Here is an 18,352-nt window from a genome sequence, read left to right on the forward strand (position 1 = left end):
CTTAGGCACAGAACCTGAAGTGCTAGGAGAAGCCTGCACTGAAGCTGAACTTGGCCTACCTCTCAAAGAAGTTTTGGAAACAGAAGGAGAGGCTCTAACTACCTTGGGAAGAGAGGGAAGAACAGTTACCTGAGAAGCCCCTCAACCTGGCCTACCTCCTGAGAGGGCACATCCTGTAACAGTAAAGTCTCTGCCTGAGACTCCAAAGAAACTCCTGGCAAAACCTCTGGCTCCACCGAGCCTTCTAAAGAACCGGCGTCCGGGACTGCGGTTCATCAACCCTAGGCTTTGCTGTTTTGTTCTTGCGCTTTTGCAAGCGGGCGCCGGAGCATCCGGCGGCATTTTATAATTACAACGCTTCCCAAACACTAACCTGGCACAGTCTAACCTTCTCTTAATAGTGCGTTTGTTAAATCTAGCACAAGAGCGGCAACCAACAACGTCGTGCTCAGGCCCTAAACAAGGTATACACAAAGTATGGTAATCCCTATGAGGTATCTGCTTCCCACAAGAAATACAGTTATTCACTTTTTCTGACATCCGGTTAAATACTGAGGCAAGAAAAAAACAAAATGTTCCCCAACGGGGTACTTAGCCAACTTTGATTCGGTCTGAAACTCCGACTTCGGAAATATTTCAGAACGCCAACCTGCACTCGCAAAACTGCTTCTGCATCGGACCATGCGGCAAAAAAGACTGAGGATATGGCGTCGGTCATGCGCATTAGTACCCTGACGTCCTGACGTCAGTCTAATGCGCCTTGACCGACGTCAGCCATATACTTTGGTATTCGGGCCGACTGGACAGCGGACTACCCCAATGGTTAGGACTGCAGCAATGTGGAATGAAGAACATCAAGGCACAGTTGTCAAAAGAAGCATCCATAAGTTTGGCTTTTATGTCCTTGGGTACTAGCTGGAGTCTTAGCCAAGTTAATCTTAACACTGATCCATAGGCAACTGCTTTGGCAGAAGCCTCTGCAGCATCATTGCTGCATTTCAAAAAAGAGTGGCATGCTACTTGAAAAGATGCACCACGCAAGGAAGTAGACATGGTTTTATTTTCTGAGTCAGTTAAGTCTGCAATTACCTGTGAAAGTTAGGACATAAGCTCTAATGCAAATTTTGTCATGTGTGTTTGGTAATTTGTGGCCCTAAACACTAGACTGGCAAAAGTGCACACTTTTTTGTCTAGTCTATCTAGGATCCTGGCATCCTTACCTGACAGTAGGAGGGAGGGTAGTGCAGGGCAGCAATCCTGATGGCTTGTCTGAAGCCACAGAAGGGTCCGCAGAAGGGCATCTGAAGAGAAACATGTAGTCCTCTGGGACCTTGTGGAAGTGGCCTGGCTTCTTAGGGGCAGGTAAGAATCTGGTGCCTGTGAAGCTGAGGCAAAAGCACTGAGAAAGGCAGGCAAGAGAGGAGGAATAGCAGATGGGCTAGGTGATTCCACCTTTAGTAGCTCACTGTATCTTTTTTTTACTTCAGATACTTGGGCACTACGCCATTTAAAATGGGTTCTCATTTTAGCTAGTCTCTCCAAAGGATAGGTGAAAGCGTTCCACTGGATTCTTTTTCTGGGGAGGTGTAATCTGGGGTGGGGGGGAGAATCTGTGAAGAGTAAGCCAGAGGTTCTTCCCTGGAGATTCCTGTTTCTCTGAAGAAATCCTCTTCCCTAGTCATTTTAAGTGGAGACAAGAGTACTGGCACAGAGGGCTCTAAAACCTGGAGGAGGCCTAAAGGACATGAGGGCATTGAAAAGGCCCTGAGTGAATTGCTGCCAGTTGCCAACAGGTTCTTTTGGTGGGGACCAAGTGTTTGTTTTTCTTTATTCCATGCATGTCTGCCTATGTAGGGTAGAAGGCCCCGATGTAGGCCTACATTCTATTAGGTCAGATTTTACCTCTTCCCTAACCAGAATCTAAGGAATCCCCTTAGGGCCATCTGTTGCTACGAGCAGTGGTTCCCCTCTGACATCCAAAATGAATGCCTGCTCAGCCTCTGCGGATGTGCTTATGCTCTGATCCAAAGTGGCATGGACGTCAGGCTTGGTCTGTGGATCTGGATGCGTCTCCGGGCTCTCCTCCACCTCGAGAGAGACACTGGTATCCAGAGGAGCAGCAGAAGGTTCAGGCCTTTGCTTTATGGTCTTCCTCTTCAAAAATCAACTCACCCACAGGCCCAGAGGATAACCCCACAGCACTTTTTGCCAGCAGCTTTAAGCGCTGATTCTCTAGGTAGATAGCTAGAGGATAATCTACTCCTTAAGGTCTTTGGGACAAACAAAGCAGTTTTTGTGGTTGTGATTTGGGCCTAGGCAGAACAGGCAATGGAGCATTTGAAGAATCACAAGCAACTCGGGAGTTGGACTGCATGTTAGAACCTGGTGTTCAGATCTGGCAGCAAAGAAGTTCTGAGGATGTTGCATGCACTCACCACTTTTACAGCAGATGTCCGATCCCAGCCTATGTGTGACGTACCATGCAACTTACAGTAGTAAAACTCTTTTGTATATTGGCTGATGTTGGGTTGCCTATGGCAGGAACTCCCCTCATGTAATGAACACTACAATAGAAGGACATTTACATTGACTGTGGGATACAAAGTCCCCAAAGACAAGCACTCCTGTTGCCTCTTTTACCCTGGCAAAGACCATGACATGAATGCTTGACCACATTGGACAAGTTAAGAGGACAACTAAGAAAAGAACTAATCTCTCTGGGAATTTGCAGCTCATAAAAAAAAAGGAGTGCATGTCTGGTTCCTTGTTCCTCGTTCCCTGAAAGTCAAATGGAAGATACTGTCAAAAATTTTAATCCTATTTTGTGGCAAAATAGAGCTAAAAAAATGTCATGACCCCCCCCCCCCCCCACACACACACACACACACACACAGTTCTTACAATCAACATGCATAGTATATACTTCTGCAATGCTTCACTTCAAAGCAAAACTTGAAGAAATAATTAATTAAAAAGTTCTTTCATTTTAAGACTAGTAAACAAACTTCTGTACTATAACTTTTTTGCTAAACAAATTGCAGTGGATTCTTCAAGTGGTGAACTTTCTTGTCTTCCTCTTAGTCAAAGGCAGCCTGTAAAATTCTGCTGTCAAATAAGTTTAGTATGCCTGTATACCACAAGTACTAAGGATAAGTTTAAGTTGTTTCACTAGCTCACAATAAAAATCAATACAATGGCATTAAACTTGAGATTTACGTCACTGATAATAGTACAATAAAATAAGACTAACATTGTATTCCACGCTATAGAAGTTTATACAAAATGCTAAACTTAAGATAAAAATGGAAAGGAAGTGCTACCTTTATTAGTATACAAAATGAAAACAGATTTTGCATAATCAGAAACAAATTCAATGGGGGAGGGCAGTGGTCAACTGTTTTGGTAGAGCTCCAACCAGAACAAGATGCCAAGTCTAAAAATACGCAACATCTATACTACAAAATAATACTATTCAGTGAAGACTTAAAAGACTAGCACAACAAAATCCTGCTGTACACTATACACAAATTTACTTGATTTTGGATGCTTAATTTGTAACACAAGAAGCATGCAAAAATACTGCAGACAAGTCAGTCTACAAGCCACTATGAACAAAACAAAGACGACAGATTTTTTTTTTTTATTATTCTGTAAAAGATGTTTTAAATATATTAATACAAATTTGTTTCAACTTAAAAAAAATTAAATACTTTTTTTTTGAAGAGTTCACAGTTTCAGTGGCAGGAGAACAAAAAAATACATTAATTAGCTAAGTGTGCCAATTCAAGAAGCACCTTTGTAGCATTTCAAGTATCTGTGCTGTTTACATTTTTTTCCCGTAATAGCACACAGTAAGGCCCCATTGTAAAAAAAAGTGCAAATTATTACAGGCATGAAAATGCAAAAACTGCACTTTGTGAACGAGAAAGAGAAAGAAACAGACATCAGTAGTTGGCACAAATTGTAGAACTACATAACCAACTTTCCGTAAACAAGTCTGTGCGAAATACATCATGCATAGGTAGGATCAGATGAAAAAAAGGTGCGACTCAGAAAGTAAACAACTCCTGAAATTATGATGCAACTTTATTTATACTGCAAAACACATCATCCTGATGATTCACTTAAGAGGCTTATCAGTCAAAGGAGTAGTACTAAATGACAAACTTTTCTAACAGTTGCACATTCCCAGGGATCCAGAAAGGCTTACTACAATGCAAAAGCCTCATCTTGGAAGGCTTCTACACTGTGAGAATCCTTTCAAATTTAGACTGCTCTACTTCTACATTTTTCCCAACTGTGGAGGCCACAGCAAAGAATGTGGTCTTGCTGGGGAAGCCGCATGCTACTGCAGCATTCCAAGGGAGCAGCCAATGTTAGCCAACTATGCACTCTCCCATGGAAATCACTATAATTCCCAATTAACTCAGCACAGCGATTCAGAGAATCACTGTGGCAAGTTAGTTTTTCAGTAGAATAAAAAGAAAACACTATCTTTTGATGATGTTCACATACTAATGCCTATGGTGGTTCTCAATACAAATAAGTGAAGCAGCACCATGTGTATTTACATCTGCCTGCAGTTGGCTGCCAATGTTAATGCTACAGGAGGGCTAGTAAGGAGTTCAGGTCTGACAGCACTATGTTAGATTCAAAGACATGGCATTGAGCTACTATGAAGTGTTTCTTTGAATCGCTTTACCATGTCTCTGAATTGGGAGATTCTTTCAGTCACCTCAACTGACCAACCATCATTGGTCAATTAGCAAAGGTGGAGAGAATCTCTACAAATCCCAGCTAGTGAACATCAGCTTAAAGCTGTTGGGAGGGTGGCCTAATGGTTAAGGTGTTTGCCTTACAAATACAAGGTGCAGCGTTTGAGTATCACAAGGAATAATTGGCTAGGCTTAAAATGGCTCGCAAGGGCAGTTAGCTTAGTACTAACCTATGTATGTAACTATGTATGCAACAAGATGGGAGTTCAGCAAAAATGCAAATGACTAAGTGTGATCATTACACAAAATACGCAAACATTTTGAGGCCTCCATGAACTTGTACTACTAGAATATGAAATGTAATAAGTGCTACATAAACTGAGATGCTCAAAGATGACCTTACTTTAAAAAGGAAGCATGCTAACTTGCAATTTGTACTAAAGTATGTTAAGTAGCTATGGTTATTAGCAGGGTGTACGAACCCCTAGAGGTTTGACGTTTCACGGGTTAAAGGTTAAAACATTCATGAACCAGTATGTAAATTCTCTCTACAACTCCCATTTTCTTCAAGCCTCCTCATGGATTCCTCCCAAAGAAAAACACTGGAGCCATACATCTGTAATACAAACTCGGCCCTATTCTTTCATGCGTTTTCAACACTCTTCTCCCACAATCTATGACAATATGCGATGCACAAACCTTGGACCTGCTAACATCAAAAAGGTAACAAAGATACTGGAGAAACATTTTTTTTACCAGCTTTTTGTATATGGTAAGCCCCATTGCACCCCCTCATGTGGTAGGCTTGGCCCCTTAGACTCCCTTACTTGTAAAGATCAAAAACAGTTGAACAACTGTGGAGAAACAAACATCATGTTCCCTTCTTCTCGCTTTCCACTGCACTGAAGACAATGCAATTACAGTGCACCAACTTCTGGCTGCCCCATATCCAGGTCTTCAAAATCTTTAGCAAAGTAAAGTACCTTCATCACAAACATCCAAGTGTTATACTACACAACTTAAACAAAACTAGCGATATTTGGTATAACTGCATTTGTCTTTACTTCTGCACTTAGAAGTAAAGTCTTTGAGAAGACAACACGCTCTCCTCTCCTTTTCAGAACGTATTTCATTTTAAATTGGAAATGAGCCTGCACACACACAAATAACTATGCAGCCTGCCTGACCAATTTTCTATTCTCAAGTCTGTGATCAAGTGCCCATGACACTGTCACACAGATCACCAACAGTCATCATATTCCCTCATGAAAGTGTTCTGCCATGGCTAGCAAATTTTAGCAGTGGCCAGCAACGTCTCTTCCCTAAGAACTAGGCTATACTCAATTTCTAAAGATATAAACATGCACTGCACATCACCATGCAAGCAGTGTGTCAAATTTTGACATTTTCATCCCTATCAACTTCATTGACTGACAAACTTTTCACAGAACTGCAGAGCCCCAGAAAGTCAGATTACTGTATTTTTTTAAGAAGTCAACACCATTCACTGTTACCTTGATTATTATAAAAATGTAAAATGAATCACACAGTTCAACCTAGGTCACTTTAGCAGAAAGCAATTTAAGCAAACCAGGACTAAAAAGATCCTGTTTTATCAGAATGTCCTAGGTTTGCACACCACTGGTATATGGGCTTAAAGTGCACATGTATCTATTTTTTGTACTTTAACATTAGCCAGTTCTGTGACAAAGGAGGATGATGCCCTAAATTTACTCTAGACAATCAAAAATCAACTATCAGCTCAGTCACTACAGAAGCAGACATAGGGAAGGTGGAAATGGAGTGGCAGATGCTAGCTTCCCACCACAGCAGGAAGCGTCTCATAGTTGTTTTAAGAGGAGTACCATGATCCTGCGGAACACACATACACTCTTGGATAAGCACAAAGGGTCAGTCATAGCCAGGGCAGGGGACACTAAGACTTGAAGAAAAAACCTGATCCCAAGGAAGATGACAATGACACCACTCTCTGATCTTGACTCATAGTCCTGTGGAAAAAAATGAGTCAACATTGGGTCAGTCAGTGGGGAAGCTAGACCGTCACTGTGAAGAACAGTGCTTAAATGTGCATCTTCTACTTTAGTTGTTTTGTACTTTGCTTCTTTGCTATGAATTTGCATTTTTTGCATTCGGTTATTGCAAATGTGGGGAAGTCATGTTTCTTTCCTGGATTTGCCAGAGTTGTATGACAGTGGAGACCGTATATAGGTAAGGGTACCTGCCTCCCAAAAAACACAATTATTTTTCGGCAATACTGGTTATTGTTTTACTTATTTTATGAGAAATTCAAAATGGCAAATTATAAAGTTACAAGAAGCTCTAAACAGCTTCAAACTGTCTAAATCCCTCATTCACTATGAAAAACTAGCAAGGAAATTACAACTGTAGCAACTGATCTGCTGCTCACATCTTTAAGCTAACAAGCATTCCAAAACAAGAAAAGGGATGCAGATCAGTATAACATAACAGCAGCAAAAGAATAGTGTTTCTAGGCAAAATTACCCAGAATTTCAAAATGTCCTCAATTCTGTCTCTTTTAATGACATGCCTTAAAATTTATAACATATATAATGCCAAACAGAATTACATTTTGGGGGGGCTTCCCCCGTAGTATGATAACAGAGTTGGTGTACATAATTAGTTGGGGGTGTGGGAGTGAACGGGGGCTTGCTCCCCTGAACAGAAACTGTGCAGAGGTTTTCAGCATTGTGAGTTTTGACTTTTTATGGTCTATGTAAGGCACTTCAGTATTATGAACATATTTCCCCTTACATTTCGACAATGTATGTATGGAATCTCAAACATATCTGAGAGGCATCATTTACCTCCTGTCTTCTGGAAGCAAATATTTCTGAATATATAGCCTGCTACTTAACATACTTTACCGTATATCCTTTTATGTTGCCTGACTATCTTCAAGATGCAAACACTACCAATTTCACATTAACTGGGACCACCACCCTTAAGAAATGACCGAGCAAGCCTCTGCCTCACATTCATCATTCTGAAAAGTCCAAAATAGGAAGCTTTGGCTGCCACTGTCCAACCTTTGTGGACTCCTTTGTATTACATCCACAACTCCAATGACTTCTCTACAACTCATACAGGATACGAGTAACTCCCAGACCCCCTGACAACTGCTGGTATAATTCTTTTGTAGAATTAAATAAAATGAACAACCAGGCAGCTCTACATTCCTACTGTCCACGGCTCTACTTAGAAAGTTCTTCTAGCGCTTCGATGCTCATGCAACTCTATTAGTTATGGCACACTTCCTTTCCACACTGCTCACTGCCCTTATTTCGAGATATGTTTGGAACAAGTATCTGAGCTTGCTTTTCTACATTACACATATCTACAGGTAGGTTCATAGGCTCACATATTAGTATTAGGCTAACTGCCTAGCCAATTATCCCATGTGAAAATTAAACCTAGCAATTTGTGGCTGTAAAGTAAACACCTTAACCACTATGCTAAAGTCACTGTCCAGCAACACTCTTCAACAACTGTATAACTTCACAACTGAATCAAGTCTTTTATGGTTATTCACCCATTAAAGTAAATCCTTTTTAGAAATCGGAGATGCCATTCCCTTTACTGACATACAATTGACAATCACATCTTAATCAGCTGTATCAGCTAAATGCCAAAGCTAGAAGTGCAACCAACAGTGAAGGAAAGGGTTATTTTCTTCTTCCTCCCTTTCTTCACAAAAGGCTATCTTATAATAAAAAGTATAGCCAATGAACAGTTAAGACATCAGGTTCACCTGAAAGGTACTCTGGGTACCAGAGCTTAATTGCAGGCTCTACATAAAATACAGCCACTACCCTGACATGGCTACTCCCCCCCCCCTTCTGATGAGGAAACGTGGGTATGGCAATGAATCACAGTAGTTAGACTGATGTTGCAACTCATCATCTGTGGGCTATTACATCTGTCTATCAATGACCTCTTCACAATCATAAGTGAGCTATTTGCAGATAACAGTAGCATGGTCACATAAAACTCGCTACAAGAATATTAATGCAAGTTTCTACAACTGTTTCAGATACAAGGGCTTTAAGATGTTAACTACAAGCTCAAAGTAGTGAAACAGAGGCATACTAGTGCACCTCAGTTTACCACTTGTGACATTAAGGCTTTGTAAATTAAGTTTTTTTTTTTTACCTACATAAAAAAAGTTTCATACAATGACATACCATAGAGAAAATCTGCTCCGAGGACAGGACACAAACATATCAGACATGACCTAAAACCTGTACTATAAAAAATATCTAACAGCAGAGTAAATCTCAGTACACCAAAACAGCAGACTGAACATGTAACTTGTTACAAAAAATCATTGTTGTATCTAGTACTACTAACAGATGTGGAAATGCACACAATTTCAAAACTCAGGTGGCAGCTGCTGTGAAGAAATGTCCACTACATGACATCATACAAATCTTACAAAGAACATTTCAGGTAAAAGTAAAACGAGACAGAGAGAACATCTATCAAAAGGCAGTGGCGTTAGACCTCAAACAATGATAAATCACAACATGATGAGTACTAATGCACATTCAGTGTTACAAAACAGTCTTTTCTCTTCTACATTTCGCACCGACAAACAAAATGAGGAAAGCAGGGTCAGGTGTATGACGTTATGAGACCACTTTCAGAAGAAATATCAGATGCAACATCCTTGTGAAAGACCAAATTATATTCCTGCAAATCAGTGACTACAGGGCTCGCAGCTGAAAAACAAATACAATGGAGACAAGGATGGTCTTCCAAGAGATGAAAAACCGCTTGAAAAACAGTTAAACAGGGCTGGGAAAGCCTGACCCACACAGCTTAAGCTCCAATGACGCAAATGGTTGTCTTTAATGGCCAGCAAAGATCATTTCCTCCTCCCTCCCCCTCTTTTTCGGAACTGCTTGTCCAGATGGTACAGTACCAGAGACTGAAAACATCCATACAAATTGATATGGACATACATGACTAAGGAATAATTAAAACCAAAGTCAAAACGGGTCTCTGAGGTACTTTAAACATAAGCAGCGCAGAGCTTCATTTCTGCTTAGAGAACCCTTACTACTTGGCAAAGGAAAGTCTGTTGAAAAGGGGCTTTCTGGCAATTACTGTCACCTCAAAAACTTCCACTGGAGGTTTACGCAAAAGTAGGACAGCTAATGAAGCAGCCATCCCAGAAAGAGAAGGCTGTTGCGCAAACTGAAATGGGACTTTTTTGGCTTGTACTGGAGACCGATTTCTTCCATTACTAAACCTAAGAACCTGAAATTACACTCCTCTTGGCCACCAATTGATGGAAAGGAGTCTTGGTATTTCTGCAAATGATTCTACAAGAATTAGAATCACAAGAAAGGTGGAAATATTCCCTGAAAAAGAAGAGTATATACATTATGTCACTAGGTCATCCTTGCTGTGACAACCAATTAAAACATGGGTTGGAGCACATTTTCCAATGAGTTTGAACGAGGTCATTGTTCAGGTCATACTACATCTGGGAAGCATGCAAAAGTCCTACCTACAGAAGACAAAAAGAAAAAAAATTTTCAAGACCTTGACAAAACTGAAACTGCAGTCTGACATTAGCACACTATCTTCACCAGGATGGGCATGGATGTTAAGACAATGTCTCTACACCCACTCCCACAATTTTCAATGCTTCTCAGCTTCATCCACATGAAGGTGACAGTCTATTACCCAATTTATGTATAACCGATGCCAATGGATAGGGAATAGGAAATTTACCCCAGGCCTGGCACCCACGTCCCCTATGGAGAGAGGTAGCTTATACATGCCTGGTGCTCAATGTCTTATTTGGAAACAGGATACCATTATTCTTTTGGGAAAACTTGGCTAGGATTAAAAAGGACCCCCCAGGTCATTAGCCTAGTAATCTAGGAATCTATAAAAGGGGTATGCAGCGCATGGCAACTTGCTTGTTTAAATACACATCATAACCTGTTTGCCTGGGCAACACTGCAGCAGGAGCACTGATGTAAATTTCCTTTGCAGAATTTAACAACAAGGAACACTGCGAAAAAGATCTAGATGTGTTGGGGTGAGCAATCATTCTTCATGGCTGGCGGAGAAGGTAGCACTTCTACTAAACTACTGAGGAGCCAAGATGAACTTCCTAACCCACTAGACACATGCATCTTTGACTGTAGACACATGCATCTTTGACTGGTTCTGCTGCAGAAACAAAAAACAAACTAGATATAGATTGGAAATGTCTGCATCATGCGAACCGGATGACAAAACAAAAATCACAATCACCAAATATCTGTTAGGGCATGACTGTACAACTGCCGATGCTCCACACCATCTGCTTCCTCAAGTGTGAAAATGCAGCCATATCATCTGTGGCAAACACAAAGCCTAAGAGGTGCAGCAAGTCTGAAACTGCACCCTCTGCTGCATCCTCATTCACAATGCCAAGGCTATGACTCAGTACTTTCTACTGACAGAAATGATAGACCCTGAAGGTTCTCTAATTCTATTCCAAATAGAGAAATGTCTTATGTCAGATCAAGGCAAGATTCATGCAAATTTATGAAGAATGTCTCCAACGTGGTCTGCAAACATGAAAGAAGCCATACATGCTAACAGGGATCTACTCATCCAGCTAGTGGACATACACAAACACCCCTCTCCTGCAAGGCTTCTGTCAATGGAGAATGCCTTTCTGTCTTTAAAGCATATGCATAGCTTGCTAAAATGCAACCTTTGCATTAAAATTAATGCCCATCCACAGATGGCTCCATGGTAACAAGAGAGTTGAGCTCAGAGTGCGACCCAAGAGACCAAGGTTCAGTCAGCAGACTTTGTCCCCAAGGAGTTAGTGGGAATGGTTAGAATAAGTGGCATTTTCTAGTTCACCTACCCTGGGGCAGGATGAGGATTACTGGCTAACTCAAATACCTACATCACAAAAACAGGGCTCTGAACCTGCTACAAAATAAGAGGAATGCCTCAACAGTTCACCCACAGACACAATATTCTTTAGATATCATTGCACACTAGACCAGAACAGAGACTGTGGAGAGGCCAAAACACATCCAAACTACCCACTGAAGATGGCCAACCTTAAATGACTTTTGCCCCAACCAATAACATGGCCACAATCAATCACTGGGGAAAAATGAATCAGTACACAGAGAGAGGCTTGAAGCAAGGGCCACAAAAATTAAAAATACAGCTCATCTATAGCAAGCAAGACAAAGGAATGAGTGGACCTCTCTGCCTTTCTTTTAATAAGGAACTCTACTTGCGATCTGGTAACTGCATAAACATTTAGAACATTTCTTCAGTTTTGGCAATTAACAGGAAATCATTACAACTCCGTACATTAGGATCATGCTCTAAATAGTGTGAACTAAGAACTGGGAGCACAAGGGCTGAATGCACCCTCACACCCAGGGCACACTGTGTAAAGTGGCACTTGTACTTTTGTGCATAGAAGAGAATTTTCAGAATTGTGCCAAGCTAGGGTTATCAGGAAAGGAAACTGATCAGCTACTATCTGTAAAAGCCTTAAAGTCAACTCTGGCAACCTCACTTATGAGAATAAACAAAAAAAATCACATCATTGTGAAGAATAAAAATATGCAAATTATTACAGGACTGAACAAAATGGAGACAAGAAGCTGTAGACCAGTTACCCTGACATTAGCTACATGTAAAATCAGGGACCCATGGAGGAATTACCTGCAAGACACTGAGGAAAACAGCAGCAGGCAAATCATGCCAAGTCACAAATACAAAGTTATTTAAATGGCTAACTAAAGTAGCAGACCACAGAGATGCTCTGAAGGTAGCTTATGCACACTTCAGTAAGACTGAATGCTGTGCTTCATGAAGCAATATAGACTACATAGTGCCCTACTGTAAAGGTACAAGACAGGACAAAGCTAACTACAAGTTAAGTCCACAGGGCAATGGTAAGCTGCGTCTACAGTGGAAAACTCAGTTACCAGCGGAATGTCATGGGTGGGGAGGAAACCTCTATATAAATGATGATGCGGAGGATCAGGAGAGTTTCAAATGCTTTCAAATGCTCTCAAAGATATGAAGAATTAGAACCCAATGACTAAAAAGATGGTATGAAAACAGGATGCCACAGGGCATGGCAACACAAGTATGGTCTAAAGTACAGCGCTAACCTTATCAAATGAACAGGTGCATACAGTATTTTACTTTTACTGTTAAAAATGCATCCATATTGAAACACAAGATCCATGAAAGACTGCAAATTACAAAGAAAAAACAAGAGGACAAGTGGAATGAGAATATGCTGTATTCAAGTTAAATGGACTAAAAGTACCCAATCAACAGGCAGTAAGAAAGGTAAGTGGATAATGTAGTGCAAGGATAATCATCAACAGTACAAAGACAAGTTTCCAACTGTCCCTACACAATTGACAAAAATAATGTTGAATACAGTTCAAAATTTTGGACAACCTGTGCTTGCGTGTACGCAGACATGAACCTACAGATTACGGTACAAACCCTGCTTAAGAAATCTCCTGGATGTGGGGGGAGGGGACGACGACTAATAGAACATAACATCAAGTTTAAGGAAAGGAAGGGGACAGAGGAATACTTTAAATTTTTAAATATATAGAAATTTCAGGGGGCAGTTCTTCAGAAGAAACTGCACTCAGCGGACTGAAATAATAATGACTTAAGTAGGTAAACGTGTTTCATGCCCATGTGTTATCTACCTAATTTCATCATGTTACTCCATCTAATAGGTAACATCTCCCTTGGAAAAAATATATATTAATCAAATTCAACTGAAACTATTTAAACTAATTCAGTCTGTTGCTACTATCAAGTGCTTCTCGCTTTGTTCATAATATTGCACTAAAAAAAAAAAAAAAAAAAAAAAAAAAAAACTATACTAGCATACCACCATTTATAATGGCTTCGCTCATCCCTAAATACTGGAAAGTGCTTAATATAGTGTGTTTAATACCAAACTAAAACACTTTCTGTTTAAGAAAGCATTTCATTTGGTATCCAATTGCACAAGAGAGAAAAAAAGGACTACTTCAAGACTCCATAACTGCATCCAAGGAATAGTACAGTCTGGACATTATTGTAACATTATCATCCAACATCCATGGAATAGTACAGTCTGGACATTATTGTAACATTATCATCCAAATTTCAGCATTTTGTGCCCAGGAATTCTCGAATGTCTAAATATGCCAACATTCACAGTTAATTCAAATAAAAAATGTAGTAGAAATGTTTTATGCATGGAGTGAACTTGAGTGAAGTCCAAGACACAGCCAAATTCTTCCATTAGCATGCTCTTGGAATGTTTCAGGGTGTGCATCTACTTCAGAGCTGGAACAAGCCTCCCTCTACAGACCAGTCATTCTGTTTGGAGTCCACATATTTCCGCAAATCTCCTTTTCACTATTTAACACCGAGAAAAGGGACAACAGTGTGCGTGTCTCATAAATGCACTTTGGTTGATGCTGCAGTTGCTTAAGGATGGTCCTTTACGATTTTTCAAATCATGAAGGAAACGTGCCGTCTCTCCTCTGTACTGGGTGGATAAAGATCAGACTGTTAAAGAAAGAAAAAAAAACATTATACCTTCCTGCTAGAACACAAAAAATGAGAGCTTAAGTAATATGGAATTCAAAATTAACTGACAAATATGTTGCCTAGTAAGGACTTTAACTTTTACCATTTAGCTATTTTTTCTTAAAGTTAGTGCACAAAGATCAAGGACAACAAATTTAGATCTCAGACAAGGCACTCTAGACTCCATTTAAGCATAGTATTCCAAACAGTGGTTGCCACATTTTACAAAGCTTACTAACTTGCAGTTTCCAAGCAAAACACTATAATCTGCAAACAGCCACCTCCTCATTACAGCAGCAGGTACGGGACAGCATACAAGGAAAACAGAGGGTTCATGTATTTGAGATCCAATACTTGTAGACCTAAAAAAACAATATCATCCTTAAAAGGAGGCGAGTAAATCCCTCACATTCACTTCACTAGTAGCCAGTGCAAGCTCTACAGTGCCACTGTAATAAGAGCTAAACCAGGAGTCTGTAATAAATGCCAAATTACAAGGATAATTCACAAGTGTGAAGAGTACTTGGAGAAGGAAGAGAAAAATGTGAAAGCAAAGAATGCAGCAAAAGGATCATCAATAAGGCAAGTACAGAATAAAGTTGCTCACAAGTAGGAAGTAGTCAGAAGTGAATACCCTTTTCTTGACTCAGCAGAGAGAAGCTCAAGGACTTTACAACAAAACCTTGGACTACACAACAGAAAATTCCTTAAACTGTTGTAAGTTAAGACTCCAGCAAAAGGAACATCAGAGTATTCAGAGGAAAACAAAATCTTAACAGCGACAATAAAACAAATGGTCTTGCAAGCTGCCGCAACAGGGCAGCACAACAAAATCCCAGCATCACTAATTTTTGCAGCTGGCATACCACTGACCAAATGCTAGTCCTAAAGTAAACAGTAAGCCTCTGATATAACAAAAGCATTCTGCTTACATAATAACCTTTTGAAACTTAAAGACATCTGTGGTCTTGATAGGTTACATTTTACCTAAGAATTATGGTTAACATGATGCAACAAGTCTTTACTGGGTAAACAAGATGAAAGATTTTGCGAGTGAAGGAATCTAGCTAATTTTAAGTAACTGCATACAAGGCGATCAGTAAACTAACCAGACACTCCTGAATCAGGTTTGCTGCTTTTAGTGATTAAAAGGAAGTGCTCTCCCTTAGGAGGGGATATTGGCAGAAAAGTGCTGTGAAGGTAACTGTAGGTAGAACACACACACACAAACACACACAAACACAGGAAAATGCCAACATACAACAAAAGCAGCTCACTGGAGCGATAAAAAGGCACAAGGAAGAGAATCATTACAGGGCAAAAACAGGAAACTGCATCTGTTTATAAAGCGGAGCATACAGCTGAACGACCGTACTTAGCAGAAAATATAGTGTGTAACCATACCAACCTTAAAACATGAACTTTTCTGGGTAGCCACAAGCTGTGGAACAAGTATATCACTTAAATGTGCCACATGTGCAAGAGATTTTTCAAAGAAATTTGAGAGGGCAGGAATGAACCTACCTATTTGTAAACTTATAACCAGCTGCTCTCAGTAGATACTAGCACTTCAAAAGCAGTGTTTGCAGCTTCTTAGCACAAGACTTATGCTACCTTAAGGATCAGTCAAGCAGCCTCAAAGTCTTTTCAAGAGTTTTCTTAAATAGAATAAGTACTGTCTCTACCTCTTCACTGTGGAATAAAATGAATGTCCGTTACACAAAGATGTGTGGAAACAATAACACTGGCAGAACACAGTTCCCCTTGAATCTGAGTGCTGTAAGAGGCTATAGTGAGGACCTTCAGCAAAACTCTGTATAAAAGCAAATATAATCATGACAAACAAGTTTTATCACATCATAATCCTTCCTTTGCTGCATTAACACTTTGGACAGGAATAATTCCATTTGTTCCCCCCTCCAGGTATTTCTTCCCAATAGGTTTGCCAAGGAAGACTCGTCCACACCTCCACCAGACAACAGTCCATCCCCTAGTGGTAGGGAGCTCCAAGAACCACTAGGGTGGCAGCCACGTAGACGGAGAGAATGTGCTACACACACCACAGTGGTAAATCAAAACACCCTCCCTCCTACAAATGCATGGAAGCATGCACTTGCGAACGAGTGCTACCAGCAAGCATTGGGTCTGTGAGTCGAATACCCACTTTCAGGAAACGCAATGCAACACTGCCCCTTATCCGAAGGACTGAGGCTTTGTTCCACCCCATCCTTCCTCATCCAAGAGGAGTATGCCCATACATCTGTGTGCCAACGGCCTAAGCTGGTAAATGGAACTCTGGTCACCAGGACTATACTTTAGCCCTCTATAAACTAATTTGTCAATATACTTCTTGAAAAGCTAAGACATTCTTCTACATCTCAATCCATGGTCCTAATGTAATCAGTGCTAATGAAACAAGTATTAAGCAGTCTTACCTCAGAATACAAAGGTGGAGGTTGAAAGCGGCACTCTTGTATATATGCAACAATATGTCCACCAAACTGTTGACCCCAGACAGCTGGCTGTGGGCAAGAGGGCAAATAGCTAGAAAATTCTTCTTCAGTCACTACGTCTGCATAGTTTGGTGGAGCTGCCAATGAAAACAAAAATTAAGCAAGACATGGATAAAAATCTATACTTGCTTCTTCTTCAACTAATGTTTACTCTACTGTAACTATTTTATTTTACACTAGCACTACACAATAACAAGCTTTTTAAACTTTTTTTACGTATATTAGTACCAAAGAACAAAAGGTGCAGTCTGTACACAGATTCAGAGCATAGATTTGCATGTGATGCTACTGAATCAGGTTTGGGAATGGATCCTAGCTGCTAGAGGGCTGGTTGGTGGCAATTAGGTTTGTGTATGTTCAGTCAAAGTGAGTTATGCTTTATCGGACAGTACCCAACTAACAACATTCTAAATTCAATTAGATGAATGGATGGGGTCCAGTAAATATGTTGAGGAGTCACTGGCTATAAAACTCTAATCATGACAAACTAAGTTTTATCACATCATAATCCTTCCTATTCCTTCTCTGCCTCTTTTCTGCCCTTTCCTTCACTTCTCCCGATTTTCTTATTTCTTTTCCTTTAAGAGTAATCCAAACTGAAAACAATACGTTTATAATGTTTCAAATTAACATTGCTATAGTTACCTTCAACTATTAGCTCATCCTCAAAAGGTGGTTTGTTCTTCTATGGCAAGGCATGCAAAGCCTACAATTGTTGACATACTGTAGACCTACGAACCTAAGCGATATTCCTCCAAAACCCAGAGGTGGCAAACAGAATTTCTTCGTGAACTGTGCAACCAGGATGGAGGTCTTCCCTCAGGGAAAAAAATGAATGCAGCCAAACCACATTACACAGCCAAATGTCCAAAGGTGAGACCCTGGTCCCAGTATTAGCACACATAATAAAACTCAATCTCTAAACGAGACAGGCTCTTAACACTTCTTACTTGAGCTCAGGAATTCTTAGATGAAAGCTTCCCCATTACCTGATCATGACAGGGACTGAAATATCAACAGCTGAGTAAGGACTACATTGGCTACTTCTATGAGCTTTTTGTACCAACCTCTCTGGGCAGTGAAGAAAATGGCACAGTTCTTTACTCAGTCCCATCCACAAGTTCTCGCCACTGTAAATACATTTTGGCCCATTATACTCACATTACAAACAGAACTGGAAGTGTGTAGGTACATCCACAGCTGAGGTTCTCCTGCAGCTGCAGAAGCATAAAACGCTGACAAAAAAAATTTAAAATTTTGAATACGCTGAGGTCATGATCCATGTGGTACAAAAAGTATAATTACTATAAGACTGTTAACATATTATTCCCAAACTGGTCCATTAAATCTTGGACTGCTTTGTCTGGCAGGTGAACAGTAGGATCAGGCAGTAGGGGTTGCAGCCCTCCTCTTTGTAGATGCTGTAAAACAAACGGGAGGTCTGACCACTCGACCAATCCACAGACACAATATCCTGAATTACTTAGG

General features: G+C 40.4%; 1 protein-coding gene across 1 annotated transcript in view; it reads right to left on the reverse strand.

The window, feature by feature from the left end:
* Positions 1-3,848: 3,848 nt before the first annotated feature.
* Positions 3,849-18,352, reverse strand: part of ARRDC4 (arrestin domain containing 4) — a 67,743-nt gene continuing 53,239 nt past the window's right edge. The window contains exons 7-8 of the mRNA XM_044078337.1: positions 16,787-16,941; positions 3,849-14,330 (exon numbers count right to left, since the gene is read on the reverse strand). Coding sequence (XP_043934272.1) covers positions 14,274-14,330; positions 16,787-16,941 — 212 coding nt within the window. The 3' untranslated portion in view covers positions 3,849-14,273. The remainder of the gene's footprint in view (positions 14,331-16,786; positions 16,942-18,352) is intronic.

The sequence above is a fragment of the Protopterus annectens genome, chromosome 7.part0 (genome assembly GCF_019279795.1).
Source record: "Protopterus annectens isolate FY-2018-M chromosome 7.part0, PAN1.0, whole genome shotgun sequence".
NCBI classification, from domain to species: domain Eukaryota; kingdom Metazoa; phylum Chordata; order Ceratodontiformes; family Protopteridae; genus Protopterus; species Protopterus annectens.